At 32.4% G+C, this 14657-nt stretch overlaps 1 protein-coding gene across 6 annotated transcripts in view; it reads right to left on the bottom strand.

The window, feature by feature from the left end:
- Window positions 1–14657, bottom strand: part of LOC129963496 (protein spitz-like) — a 145780-nt gene that overhangs the window by 12694 nt on the left and 118429 nt on the right. For all 6 annotated transcript variants that reach the window (XM_056077915.1, XM_056077919.1, XM_056077917.1 and 3 more), the window contains one exon: window positions 7120–7221. In XM_056077915.1, coding sequence (XP_055933890.1) covers window positions 7120–7221 — 102 coding nt within the window. The remainder of the gene's footprint in view (window positions 1–7119; window positions 7222–14657) is intronic.

The following is a 14657-nucleotide window of genomic DNA, read 5'->3' on the forward strand; positions in this document are numbered from 1 at the left end:
TGAACAATGATATCGAAATGATTATTACACAAATAATTGATAAAAAAAAATAATGTTTGTGCAGAATTTAAAACGCTAATGTACGGGGCACAGAAACTGCTTTTGTTATTGCCGAATGGTAACAATACAATATAAACAAACCATCCAACGAATTTTAGACAGCTTTATTGAACGTTATTATTATTATTATCATTCGCATAACATAAGTCAATAAAAATACTCTTCCATTTCTTCAACATTTTTTTCATTTGCTTTGAATACGCTTAGCTAATTTAATGCAGCTGAAGAATATTATTAGAAATGCTCGCTTTTTAAATTCAATCTGAAAAACTATTCGTTTTGCAGTGTTATGATGAAAGTCAAATTCATCCATCGAAACATTCAATCGCGTGCTTCTGCCCGTCGTTCAAATCGATGTAGGATTTTCATTTCCACTTTTATTTCACATCCGTGCACTTTTCAATTCGCAATAAACGGATTCAATCGAATCCTTGCTGTTCGGTCATTTCAAATAACTTTTTAAAAAAATTCCTGTCATATTTATAATTTAACAGTCTAAAAAGCTAATAATCTTGGCAAAGAAGCTGATTGCCAAAGGTGGCTAGTTAATGAATAATATGTAAAAATTGCAGATCACCGACTAAAAAAAATATATATATATACATAGCGTTTTATCCAGGAGTTTTGAAATGAAACAATTAAAAAGTATTAAAAAATTAAAAACAATGGAAAAAAATAATAAATATTCAAAAGTAAAAGAATCGTTTAATAGCTTGTTAAACATAAAATCCATAGAAAATTCATTAAAACAATATTTTTTTAAATGTTTCTATCACCAAAAAAAGGTTATGAAAATATAATTCAAATAACCCTTTTAAAAGAAAACGAACCTTTGATCTATAGCTAATACTAAATATTCGTGACAAACGAAAGTTCAGCTCTAATATCGAAAAATCACAAATGAGTTTTAAAACTTTTTCTGATATCGTCTATTAATGAAATGATTTCTCGAAACTAAATTTCAATTTTAACTTAATCATTTTTGTATTATCGCCGTACTTGTAAATTTTATTAAAACTACCTTAAGAAAATATAGCACGCCAAATTCAAATAACTGTTTCGGAAGAAGGTAATAGCTACTCGAATTCTGCAGTAATTTTAAAAACAGAACAGACTTCTTTTATTATTACTGAGTATGAAATTTAAGTCACATACTGCAAACGTCATAATTGTTTTTGCAAAGATTCTCATAACTTTCTGCAGATTTCCAATGCTCCTGGTTCCTGAACTCCAAAATCAACCTTCGTTAAAAGGCCTATATAATATATGCTTTGCATATAATATAGTATTTATACGATAAACAGAGAAATTTTTATTGGATTTTAGTCTTCTTGGGATTTGTAAGAAGAGTAAAAGTTTGGACGAACTCGTAGATGGGCCATTTTGCCGAGAGGGCGGACATTTTTATTTCCCCATATAACTTCTTTAGGATTGGAAAAATAATCATAATTAGGCGAATCAGCGATTTATTAAGACGAACACTTCGTGTTGGAAGTTTTTCGACAGCTGCAAGTGCTCAGAAATTAAGGCTCAAAAGTGATTTTTCAGCTTCTAACTTAGATTTTTTTTCTCCCAACATGATTTGCATTGCCACATTTCAAAAGGGGGAAAAATTCTTTACTTACACAAGTTGTAATGTTTTAAAGAAAGCGGATAAAAATGTAATGATTTGGTGAAAACTAATTAAATCAAGGAGTAGAAATATCTATTTGGCAATTTTATGTAAAAATTATTAGCTCTAGAAAATTTCAGAAGCTGTGCGTGTTTTAGTTCTTATGAATATATTCAATTACAATTATTTAAATGTGACAATACAGATCATGTTAAATATTTATTTCGCAATAAATACTGAATTATACGATATCAGTAAAGTCATTTTAATCACTCCAATATGCAATATTTCATTGTTTTCGCGTAAACATTGTCACAGCTGATAAGGAATCTACCTTTGTCTTTCAGCTTGACGAAAGGAATGATTTTCTTAAAAAAAATAAATAAATAAAATAAAATACACAAGACTGTCAAGCGACTGCATTTTCCAACGAAGTCAATTGCGCTATCAACAACGGCAAATCCAACGGTTGCGGCAACCAATTCCTCAGAAACAGGAAAAGAACTGAGCAACCCGTTTAGTACACAATTCCCTGGAAAGGACACCGAAAGGAAGGTTAAAAAATCCGTTTTCAAACCTTTCGCCCGTTAAACCCTTTCAGTCTTCAGACCCCCGGAAAAACACTTCAGATGTCGGGCAATCGCAGCGTCTGGAGCACACACGTCGAAAAATTTCATTCAAGGTTTTGCCAAGGGGAGGGGGATGCAGGAGGAAATCTAGTGTTTTGAAGGGGGGTTTCCTTCCGGGCAAAGGGGGTATGTCGAGGCACGCGACATCTGTACGCGCCCCTACAGGAAATGAAACGCATCTCACTGCAGCGGCATTTTGGCACAATCCATTACATCGTGGTGGCATATGCTGCCGAATAACATCCACTTCTGGAAGGAAGCAGACAAACGACTTCAAAAGGGGGAGGGAAGAAGGTGAATATGACTAATATACACTGCACACCCCCATTCTGGAAATATATATATTTTTTACAGAAAAAAGTATCCAAGGTATTATAAAAAGATCAACCCCCTTTTTTTTCATAGGGGGAAAAAGTTCCCTGGAATATAAAAGATATTTATAACCTTAATGAAAAACTCGTGTTTCAGAGAAATCCGATTTATGTGAAGAAATATCCAAAAGAGCAATTACAAGGGTAACACTGACGATTACAAGGAGAGAACTGAAGATGCTGCTGAACTGAGCCAATGTAAAGGTCTTACGTATTGTAATGTTGCGTTTGTTTGTTATTTTGTTTTGAATGAGACTGCCTCAAAACAAGTGAATGAAGAAAGCTAATAAAAATATCTTAAAAAGTCAACACAGAAAGAAATCTAAATTGCTTGAAAAATTTAAACAGTAAACAAGGGAAACATGAAATCTCCTGCTGAATCTTTTTCTGATAAATCTGAACTAATAATTACATAAATATAAGTGTTAAATAAAAATAAAAATTAATATAAATTCGTATCGAACTAGTTTATCGAACAAAAATTCTAATATAGTAACAAGTACTTTTACAAATGTAAATATATCGCAAAACAGCAGAAACCGCATCTTTGACGAAGCATTATGCATCAAAATTCTGGACTTATTATTCAACGGTAATTAATATTCTGATAAAAATTTCACACTTTCTACAATAATTATCTTTGCAAATAGGGTCGTTAAAAGGTTGAGATTTTAAATTAGTAATCCTGAAATTTGCAGGAATAAACTCGAAAGGAACGAATGGTTTATTAAAAGAACGTAAACGCATTGCCATATATAGTAAAAATGCGGTGTATTATTTTAAATAGCTCCGGAAAAAATTCAATAAGCGAGCTTTTCTTGATTGCATCATTAATATGGCAAGAAACTGCATAAGCAACATTTTATGCTCGAAATTGCCTGCTTTTGTGACCCAAAAACCAACCTATATTTTTGTGCAGAACCTCCCAAATTAATCCTCGTTTCAAGCAAACGATATTGGTGTACTCCCCAGATGTTATAATCAACAGAATGCTAAATAAAGCAATTTTTCTGAAGAAAGCGCGCTAAGAAAAATGTAATTATGACTCACTCACTATAGAAAAGAGGGACACCTCATGAGCCATGCAACACCGCTAAGCAGAGGTAATGTGTCTTACAATGCAAACACGACATTCCCCCCCCCTCTTTCACTTGGAAAGGGAAGGAAAAAAAAAGGGGGGGGGGTCAGAGGAAACAGGGAGTGAAAAAAAAAAAAAAAAGCAGCGGGAAGTATCCGATTTCAAAGCTCTGACTTACTTTTTTCGTTACGTTTCCAGAAATGACAGATATAAAACTAGCAGCACAGCAACAAAATTGATCTTCAGAAACATTTCATAAATGTCATAACTGAATTTTTAAAATTCGTTATTAAATCATTTAAATTAACCATTAGAATCAGAAATGGTTAATAATCATCGTTATTAACCATTTCTGTAAAGTATAGCAGAAATAATAACGGAATAATTTTTCCCTTCCAATACCAACAATAAAACTGCATAAACACATAACTCCAGATAAAAATTCTATCCCAGGAAACATTACAGCGCAGCCAATCCTCTGAAACTATTAACTTCAAATCAAATCATTGTTTAAATATGAAGACTAAGAGGAAAAGGTCGATAAATTTTTAAGGAATAAAATGTGTCACAAAATAGAAAAGTAATATACGGAATCGCATATGTGTAAAACTGCAAGCGCCAACAGCCTTCATGCATCCAGTCTGTACTAATACACACCGGAATATTGGCGCTCTACAGGCCTACAGTGTTTCACCTCATATACTTGGAGGCACAAATACATGCGATTCGGTACGAAGAAATTCTAATTAAGCATTAAGTAAAACTTTGACTTTGCCACGATAACTCCAGAAATTACAGCACAATTATATTTACATTATTTTTGAATTTAAAAATGATACATTATTTGAAATTTCAATGATGAAAAGCTCAACTATCGTATATATTTTCCAATTTTTAATTAAAAAATAACATTTTAAGCATTTTTTAACAATATATTTCATTGTTGAAGTGAAACACAAATTATTTTCACTGTTTCTACTAATATTGTTTTCCATTCTGATATTCAATATATGAAGATTCAGCTCCTTTTTCCAAGTTGAGAACGCTTCAGTATGAAATACGCTTTAAATAAAATTTTTGAAATGTTATTGTATTGCAATTAGTTTAACTTCAGAATCAAAAAATTGTGAAAAATTTATAAGGTGAGCCCATAAATAAATAGAGCAACTCTTTTGCATGATACAGTTAATATTATTAGTGCATAAATATATATATAAATATTAATGTATAAATATATAGATAGAAAATTAAGGACAATGAAATGCATCTAAAATAATATGACTATCAAAATTTTAAAAATGTTTTTTTGCTAAGGAAGTCATTAAGGTCAACTTACACAAAATAAATTTAAATTAATTCTTACATTTCAGTACACTCAATGGTCTTTAAAAGCCTATTTGTTCATATATGGTTTTTAGATTAATGAACATATCCAATCGTTATGAACCCTCCATCTCGTATCTGTTTCGTGTAATACATAAGGATAAAAAGACGAAAAATGGGGGAGGAGTGCAATAAGTGAAAAAAAAAAAAATGGAAATAAAATCACAGCTTGGCATATCAAGAGGGAAATGCTCTCATGATATTCAAGACTGTGTCTTTTCTGTTTAAATAGGCAGCGAGTAAACACTAATAGAACCCATTTATACTCCTGAATTATTTTTCATTTTCTTTTATATTGCAATTTATATTTTAATACTTATGTTTATATAATAAATAATTATAATATATAATAAGTATAATATTTTTTATACTTATGTTTGTATAATAAATATATAATTTTATGCGTTGAGTCTAACTAGTTAAGTTTCGAAAAACTTTTTTATATTTTTAAGTTCACTAATAGACAATATGAACAACTACAATGCACAGCTTCTTGAACACAATCCGATTTGAAAGTTATTTCAATTTTGCTGGAGTTTCAGACAAGACATTTTGTTACATGCATGCAATACGTTTTTAAGGAGTACTGTTGTTTTCTGTAAACATAACACTTGCATTTTAAATTGAAATGTTTTTATGTTTTGATTTTTTTTTTCATTATATAATAATTGTAAAAGCAATTTAGTAGAAGATACTTCAATTTTATTTTAAGCATAAAAAAACAAACAAATAAAAGTTACATTTTGCGCAACTCGAATCAAAATCAAATGAGTAGTAGTTAGAGATCCAAGCGGTATTGATATTTTGGGCGAAAGTGTTAGGATGTGCCCCGAACAAAAACATCAGTATTTTTGGTCTCTTTTTAAAGTCAAATATGGAGAGGAGACGAGGAAACATTTACATTTTCTATTCACGGCTGGAAGGACCGAGAAGAAAAAAAATACACCGGCAGCCAACATGCTCAAACAGAAAAATCCTAAGAAAATTGGTTCCCACCTTCCCGACCTATACATAAGTAATCTTGTAGCATCAAAATCCCCCCTTCTTTAAATTATACTAAGCCAACTGCCAGTAGAAAATCTTTCCTATTCATATCAAACATGCATACAATTAGAAAACTTAATGCTTCTCAAAAGACTGCAGCTCTGTCGTGCAAAGAAAGGGTAATCGAAAAAATTAGAACCCGCTGTTTAATAACTACATACCAAATAAAGGGATTTGCCAAACCTCGAAGCACCTAGAATAATAGTAAAACCTTGAATTAATTTGAAAATTTTATTACTCTAGAACAGTCGACCCCCCCCCCTCCCGATAGCTGGAGATCTATTCTCATTCCCTTCACTTCGCCAACTCTGGCAACGAACAGGAGGAGAGCGGCGAAAACGCAGCCATTCCCGAAGTCCATATGGCCATCATCATCATCATCATCATCGTCAGACTACCTGACTGACTCTTAAAAAGCGACAGCTGGCAGACTCGGCTTCGAAGAAGGGGGGAAAGAAGCAACACACCGTAAAAGAATATTAGACAAGGGGATAGTAAGAAAGGGGAAATATATATAAAAGACTGGCGGAGGAATGAAAAAATAGATTTAAAAAAAAAAGACTATCGCGTGGATAGCGCGTGCCGAAATGCGCTTTTATAACATACCCCCCCCCTTCGCACATACACGCGCTTCAGATTTTGATCTGCAGTTCTTAAGAAGCATATGAAGGATCGCAAATTTCTCCCGATTTTTTTTTTCTTTCGAATAGGCAATATAAGGTAATTAATGAGCAGAGAAAAAACGCGAGGATAAGCTCAGCGAAAGTCCCCCGCCCTTCTCAAATTCCAATTCGTAAAAAAAAAAGAAAAAAAAAAAAGCAGAAAGTAAAAAAGAGTAATCACCTTGAGCTCTGAACGGCAATCCCAAATTTATGAATAAGAGAAATACAAATTATCACTACATTATACTTCTTTACAAGACGGAGGTAGTGAAGCACTCACCTACTATCCTTAAGATGGTGGACACGTAGAGCACCAGGAGTAATGTTGGATGATGCATTATTACTAAGATACGGAATGCTGACTCTTCCAGCCACCTTTGACCTGCAACAGAAAAAACAGCGAATAATTATTCAACATTCAGAAATCTCAAACTCGTGATAACAAATTACGAAATTTGAATGGATAAAATACTTGGGTGAATTAACTTGGACACGCTACACTCCAGAATGACACGTTGAATTGATTTTCGAACACCAGGTTATAAAATGATCTGACCAATAAAATGGTTTTAAAAGGCTCCCAGTTCTGCTAGAATCTTATTTTGGACAGTGAATTTGAATAAAATTTCACTGGTAACTTAAATAAGATATTTTAGCCGATTTTGTGCTTATAGCCAATAAGTATTGCAATAGACAAAAAGAGCATTAAAATTGTTCCATCAGAATCACTATGTGCATTCGTGCAATAAGCATCGAAGATATTTTGTAAATACTTTTCACGAGTAATTTCCTAAAATGTTTATTTAAATCAACAATCACAAGTTGAAGAATACTTATTTATAATTGTATTTTCACTTTCCAATGCCAAAATGTGCGGAATACGGAAATACGTAATGAAAATCAATGCACAAAACGATCACTTATTTAAGATTTTTTTTTTAAGCAGGCGTTTTGTAACAGACACTGAAAAAAAAAGGGGAGGGGGGAATTCTCGTTAGAAATTGAAAGTAAAATTAATATTCCTCCATCCTTTCACAACATTACAATTATATAAAATTTATAATTTTAGAAATCACGAGACGGTTATTCAGACTACTGAATTATCAAGAATGAGCCGATCATCTGTGTTCTAAACACATTCATTTCTTGCATGTTAATGCAAACATATTTAACTTTGATGGGGAAATTAAATTTCCTCTATCTTTCTGGATTGGACTTAATTTCATTTTCACAAATGAGAGCAAATTAATTTTCAGAATAAAGGAACAAATATCTGGAATTTATAAAAATTTTTAAAATGTCGTTTAAAAACGAACACAAAAATGTTTAAGTACTTCATACAGTTGCTTCATATTCTTCGTTCAATTTTTTTCAGCTTAAAGAGAAGAGATGTGGAAAAAAAAGCAACAGTCTATGTGGCACCCCTACTTAGACGGTTGGTAGACTAAAAAATCTATTGCCAGAAAAACTAGCAAAAGAAAAAAAAAAAAAAAAAAGTCGATGACGATCGTCCGCAAGCGAAGCAGTCACTGCAGCCAGGAGCTAAATCTAGCAAAACAGTGCGGGAAAAAAATGTTTAACTAACAACTCATTCAGATACTTGGCTGAAAACACAGTTTAACTAAATATTTTGAAAAGCAGTTCATTCCACGACTTGAACGATCTAAAAGTTCTTATGATATTTCACGACTGCTCTCCTTTTGAGACCGAAAAGCCGCAAACGTTTTTATTTCCTCAATCAATAACTTTGTTATTAGCCATTTTTCATAAGAATAGCTGTTAAATATTATACGATATTCACCAAAACATAAAACAAGAGAATTGCTCATTTTTATTACGAAGAACCAAGCCAGAGAACTCGCGATTGAAGTGAACTGGAAGGGCTACATTTTGAATGCATGTTATAAGCTGAGAATCTAATTAAATGAAAGGAAGAAAACAAATCAAGTCAAAGTGCCATTTTTCTGGTAAGGTCAATATTATATGCATTTTAATCAAGTGAAATTGTAAATATTTTAATCTAGCTTTCAGTTCTATTTTAATCTTTCTCTAAATCAGCATATCAACAGTAAATAACCCATAACCATTACCAAAAATTTTTAATAACACTGAATCGAATATTAACAGTATTAAAGTACCGCAATCTATAAATACTGCCAAACGTACATTTTATCCATTCAGATACGACTCAAGAGTAAGAAGGCTAATAACTGAAATAAGTCGATAAATGGTGTTCGATCCCGAACTTATTACAAACCGAATTAATATGCAAAGCGGTTTATGGAAAAGGTCCGCACCATTCATCTGATGCAGCAGCACTGATTAAAAGAACAAATGCAAAACAACGCGCTACAGCAACGAAAAACATATACATATAAAATTATCTATGCTCTAAACTATATTATTCATTTATGGGATTGGGCTCGCATATTATGTATATATATGACATTTTAATTCCGATCAAACGAATGACCGTAAGCACTTATCTGATCATTATAAAATCAAAGCAAATGTAAATTAAGCAAGCGAATATTTCCATAAATTATGAGCTACAAAAAAAAAAAGCAAATTATGCTTTTGTGTTATTTTTCAAAAAATGATAAATATTTTAATTTCGCATCATTATTGCTACGAAGAAACCTTACAAAACTTTATTGGAAACTTTATTGTGTTCCTGTTAATAAAAAGATTCTCAGTTGATGATATGAAGCAAGCACAAATAACTAAAATGAAATATTTAACAGCGAATCACTGCGAAACCTAAGCCAGAAACTTTCGTGCTGAAGCGGAGAGATACACTTGCACTTCATTGTGAATATTTTCGGAGAAATAATACACAAAGCATTCATTTAAAAAAAGAGCTGGAATTTAATAGGAGAGACTTATTGGCGCAGCCCGAAAATATCTCCGCTCCTGTACTGTACTAGGAATAGAAACACCGACAAAACATCGACGCATCCGAGACAAATGCCCAAAAATCCTAATCCCCTCCCCACTCCCGCCCTCCCAAAAAACATCGATTGAAATTCGGCGAGATAATCATATGATGACTCAAAATTATTTCCTCTTTTTATTAACCTGTTTCATACAACCAAAGAAAAACCTGTGATGAAAAGTTAAAGAAATAAGAAAAAGGGATTTTTGCCGTTTTCAAGTCACAAAAAACAGGCGTCACAAATAATTTTAATCGAATTTGTGATGAACTTTTTGTTTCAACGATATTAATCTAACTGAGGAATTTTCCAACCACAGGTAGACAGACACCGAGTGGTTTATTTAACGATTCAGCAGCCTGACAGATTTCAAAACACTACGTTATCCGAGATGGTGAAGACAATCCTATCGGCGAATGAGTGAGCGAATCAGTCAATTATTCCGACCTGAAGGAACAGATGTCTTTATCAGGAGCGGGACGAACTTTCTATTTCTACGGGAGTGAATCACGTTCGGGACGCGCATCTTTCCACAAAAACTCGAATCTGCGGCCTAGAATTTTAAGAGTTGCTCGCCGGCTGGCGGGAGGGGTGCGAAAATGGGTCAGCGGCCAACCGAGTAGCGCAATCTTCAGGGAAGGGGCACTAAACGGCAGCGATGATTGTCAACACCTGGACGTGCAGCCTTATGAAGTGAATAAATTCATTAATGTTCTTCATCGTCCATTTTTAACAAAATATGTACGAAATCGCTGCTGAGAGAGAGAGAAGTTTCAAAGGAGGCAAATGAATTGTTCATTATAAAAGAGTAACACGTCTTCGCTGTAGGCAGAAAATTCAAGATAATAATAATCACTAGATATCGCAGTGTTCTTTCTTTTTTTATTTTATTCAATGCGTTTCCGATATCGTCGACACAAATGCAGACTATTTCGATACCATATCCACGATATCTGATGAAATGATTTACCAATTTTCCGTTTCCAGCCGAGAGAGCTGTTATCAGTTACATTTCACCCGATGGGGAAATCCACTAAACTGGCGAGTTCTATCCATTGCGATAAAGCATTTTATGGCTCGTCTAGAGCAGACAAAAATCTTCATTTTCCGGCACAACAGATGATTTCTGTTTTGTGCCATTTCGAAAAAATCCATTCACTTAGACACTTTGAATAAAAACAATGAATTAAAACTACTCATTTAACGGTAGCAATATTATCAGACAAGGAAAAATTTTACTTTTTAAAAATATGTAAACACAGTAAACCGTCGGAATTTTGGTAAACGGTAAGAGAGAATATTAAAAATTGTGAGCAGTTTTAGACCTTAAGAATTAAGAACATCAACACAAATTTTCACGCCTAGGGGCTAGGAATCTATATGAGGGTAGCAGAAATTATTTAAAACTTTTCAGTCCGTCCGTTTTAAAAATGTGACAAAATTTTTTATTCAAATAATATTTAAAAAAAAAAAATCTTGTAAGTGTGTGAAATTTTGCAATCGATTTTAAATTAACTTCCCAAAAAGTGACATGGCGCTGTCTGTCGGTAATTAGTTTTTAATTGATTCTAAAATGTGTATCGAACAGACACACAAAGCGAGTTAATATTGCATTTGCAGTTCTGAGCCCATGTTTAAAATTCTAAGTTTCCAGCTCATTGGCTAATCGATTGCAAAATTTGCATCCCACAGATAGAGCAGAAAGTGAGTTAATAAAAAGCATCTAAATGACTGACGAAGCGATGAAATTTTGAATACATGCATATTGAAATATAGCTGCATTACCTATAAGTAAACCCTTTTAACTGAATAATATAAAAATATTTAATGCATTTTTTTAAAATTAATAGTACCATATATTATAATTTATAATTCATTTCATCACATTTTTCATTATTGACAATCAAAACGCATTTAAATAAACCTGGACACAATTTATGACTTTTTAAGAAATTTGTAACAGCATTGTGCTGAAATTTTGCATGTAATGCATGTGGATGCTTAACTGTTAGAATAAAATCGAAATCTAAAATAGATACAGTTTTCAGTGCATATCAGAAATCCATAACTCATATAATTACTTTAAAAAATTACGATGAGAGGAACAACATTTCAAAAACACGTGAATTCGGTGCGAAGGGAATAGTACTGTCTCGAGAAGCAATCATTAAAAAAAAAATCGCATTTACCTTTATACTTATAAGTCAATTAAATTTTCATTTTATTTAACATCCTAAAACTTTTTCATTTGCATATAAAAATATTATTAACAAATAAAAGGTTTAAATTCCATTTACATATATGTTCGCTAGAAAGCCTACTTCCAGTCCTTCTAAACAATCTCATCTTAATTTGAAATAAGTTCAAAAACCAGTTCTAAAGCAATATATTACATTCTACAATCATAGAACAACACAGATGCATCCTTACAAATAATGCTTATGTTATGCGAATTCTGAAATTAATGAAAACAGATTTGCCTAATATAATTTTTTAAAAAACTAATATAATTGAAAAGAAAAAAAAACGTAAAGATGCACAGGACAAAAGCTTAATCTTATCTGAACCCTTTTAAACATGCTTTACATGTCCCTCAACATTTTTTAAATGCATATAAAATAGCAAACACAAGGTCAAAAAGTAGTTTGCAGCAATGCAATAAATGAGATCGCATATGTATGAACTTTGCGAACTTTCACTGAACATTTGTTAAAATGATTTTAATTCAAAAGAACGATCACCACATTAATATATATTTAATAGTTAGGACGATATCATCCATATCGCCAAGAAACTGCAACGCCGGCGCACACTTCCGACGGTATCGAAAAAAAGAAGCAAGCAGCCAAAGACCATCCAACTATAAATATAAAAAAAAAAATCGTGGTATGGACCGGCTAATGGAGAAACGACGGAGCGACGGAGTTAAAAAAAAAAAAAAATCTATACAGCTCAGGAAATTTAATGTGTGTTTTACATAAACGCAATAAAAGTTAAGAAAATTTGATTAAAGCAGAATACATCAAAATTCACAGACAATGGATTAAAACTTTATATTTCATACTCTTAAATTTAAAAATCTAAAAAAAAGTATTAGAAACGCATTTAATGTCAAAGTACTTTTATCTGCAAATTCACAGGAAATTCATATTTGTTTCTTTGACAAGCAAATAAAAAAATAGGGCTCAACAGTATGGAGTTATTTAGCGAGTAACGAAAAAAACCGAATTAAAAAAAAAAAAAAAAAAAGACGAGTTTTAAAGCAAGATTGATTTAAAACCAGAGGGCGTGGTCTCCTCTAGACTTTGTCGCTTACTCGTCAATAATGGTCTCGTAAACACTTTGTATCAGAAACAAAAGAGAAGGCAAAGTGCAGCTACAAAATATAGATCTTCGACATGAATCTAGCATTTTTATATGCGAATATGTGTTTGTAAGACTTTTTTCCTAGCTGACCGAAACAGAAATTTGACGTGGAACTATAGTTGTAATCACAAGATCACAAAACCGAATTGCATTGATTTAAGTCATTGCATATACAAGAAAATAAAAATATTCTAAAATTACTTTATTTGTATATGTTTGAAGTTCATTTCTTTGTTGCCATATCACATAAAAATTACGTCAGCCAATAATTTTTCTGCACAAAAATAAAGATCATTAAAACATTTAAATATATCACTCGCGAAATGAACACTTAAGATCTGCGACATTTTCTCATACATTTTTTTAATGCTAGCCACTGTAACCAGGTTATTAATAAACCGAAATATGTATCAATGTAATGGACCAACAACCCCATTAGTTAACAACTTGAAATTTAACACGCTGCCTAAGGCAATTTGATGTGGGCAGGATTACTATGTATAAACCGTACTCATCATTTTCTTTTTTTTTTCCTCTCTTTCTTTAAAGCTTAAAGATTTTGAAAATACATTGCAGAGAGACAAGTATGAAAATCATCAAGTTCTACAAAATTTCAAAAACTTTATAAATCTATGCTAAATAGACATAAGCCACAGATCACAAAACATAGCTCTTCTTAGTTAATGAATGAATATAACTTAAATTACGACAATTTTCCAAACTAGGCATTTTTCAAATATCAATAAATCGTAGCGAAAATGATGTCCTCTCCTTTGAAGTGTCATTCAAAAACACATTATTCTCAAATCTTCTAGTTACATACTTTAAAATATGTGCTGATAGGTTATAGCAAATAAACCGCCCTTTAAATGATCGTTTGTGGCATATTGTTAAAGATTTTTTTTTAACTTTTTTCTTTTTAACGAATTTTTTAAAAGCAGAAAAGCTGCTATTTTCAGATCAGTCCAAATATGAATATATTTACGGATGAAGCAAATAATCACTTTTCTGTACTTAATAATTACGGCATTAAAAAAAAGAAAGAAAAAAAAAGTCGGTTTTGAATTTTCAGCATGTAAAAGCAACTGCAGCATCTCATGACAAAGCAACGAAAATCAAGGGAAGATCCTGCTTGTGCAAAAACAGACAGGCGCTGCAACTTCCTCATGTGCAACAACTTATCATCAAAACACAAGCACGTGCAATGAAAGTCAGCAATAAAACAAAAGGAAGGAACGAATGAAAACAATCGACGACCTCAGGACAAGCATCGGCGATTCGAATGATCACGTGCAGCACCTTGGAAAGGGGAGAGGGATGCACCAGGAACAGGAACGCAAGATTACAAAAGACAGCAGATGACCCGCGGTCGTTACACAAAGACGGAAAAACATTCTTTTCTTCAATTACTTCGGATCAGTTTCCGGCAATATTTCGAAAGTAACAAGACGAATCTTGTTCAGGCACGCACTCAATCGAAATGCAGGATTAGAGGTCAGTAAACAATGCATGCAGGATA

Source organism: Argiope bruennichi, chromosome 3, assembly GCF_947563725.1.
Source record: "Argiope bruennichi chromosome 3, qqArgBrue1.1, whole genome shotgun sequence".
In the NCBI taxonomy this organism is placed as follows: domain Eukaryota; kingdom Metazoa; phylum Arthropoda; class Arachnida; order Araneae; family Araneidae; genus Argiope; species Argiope bruennichi.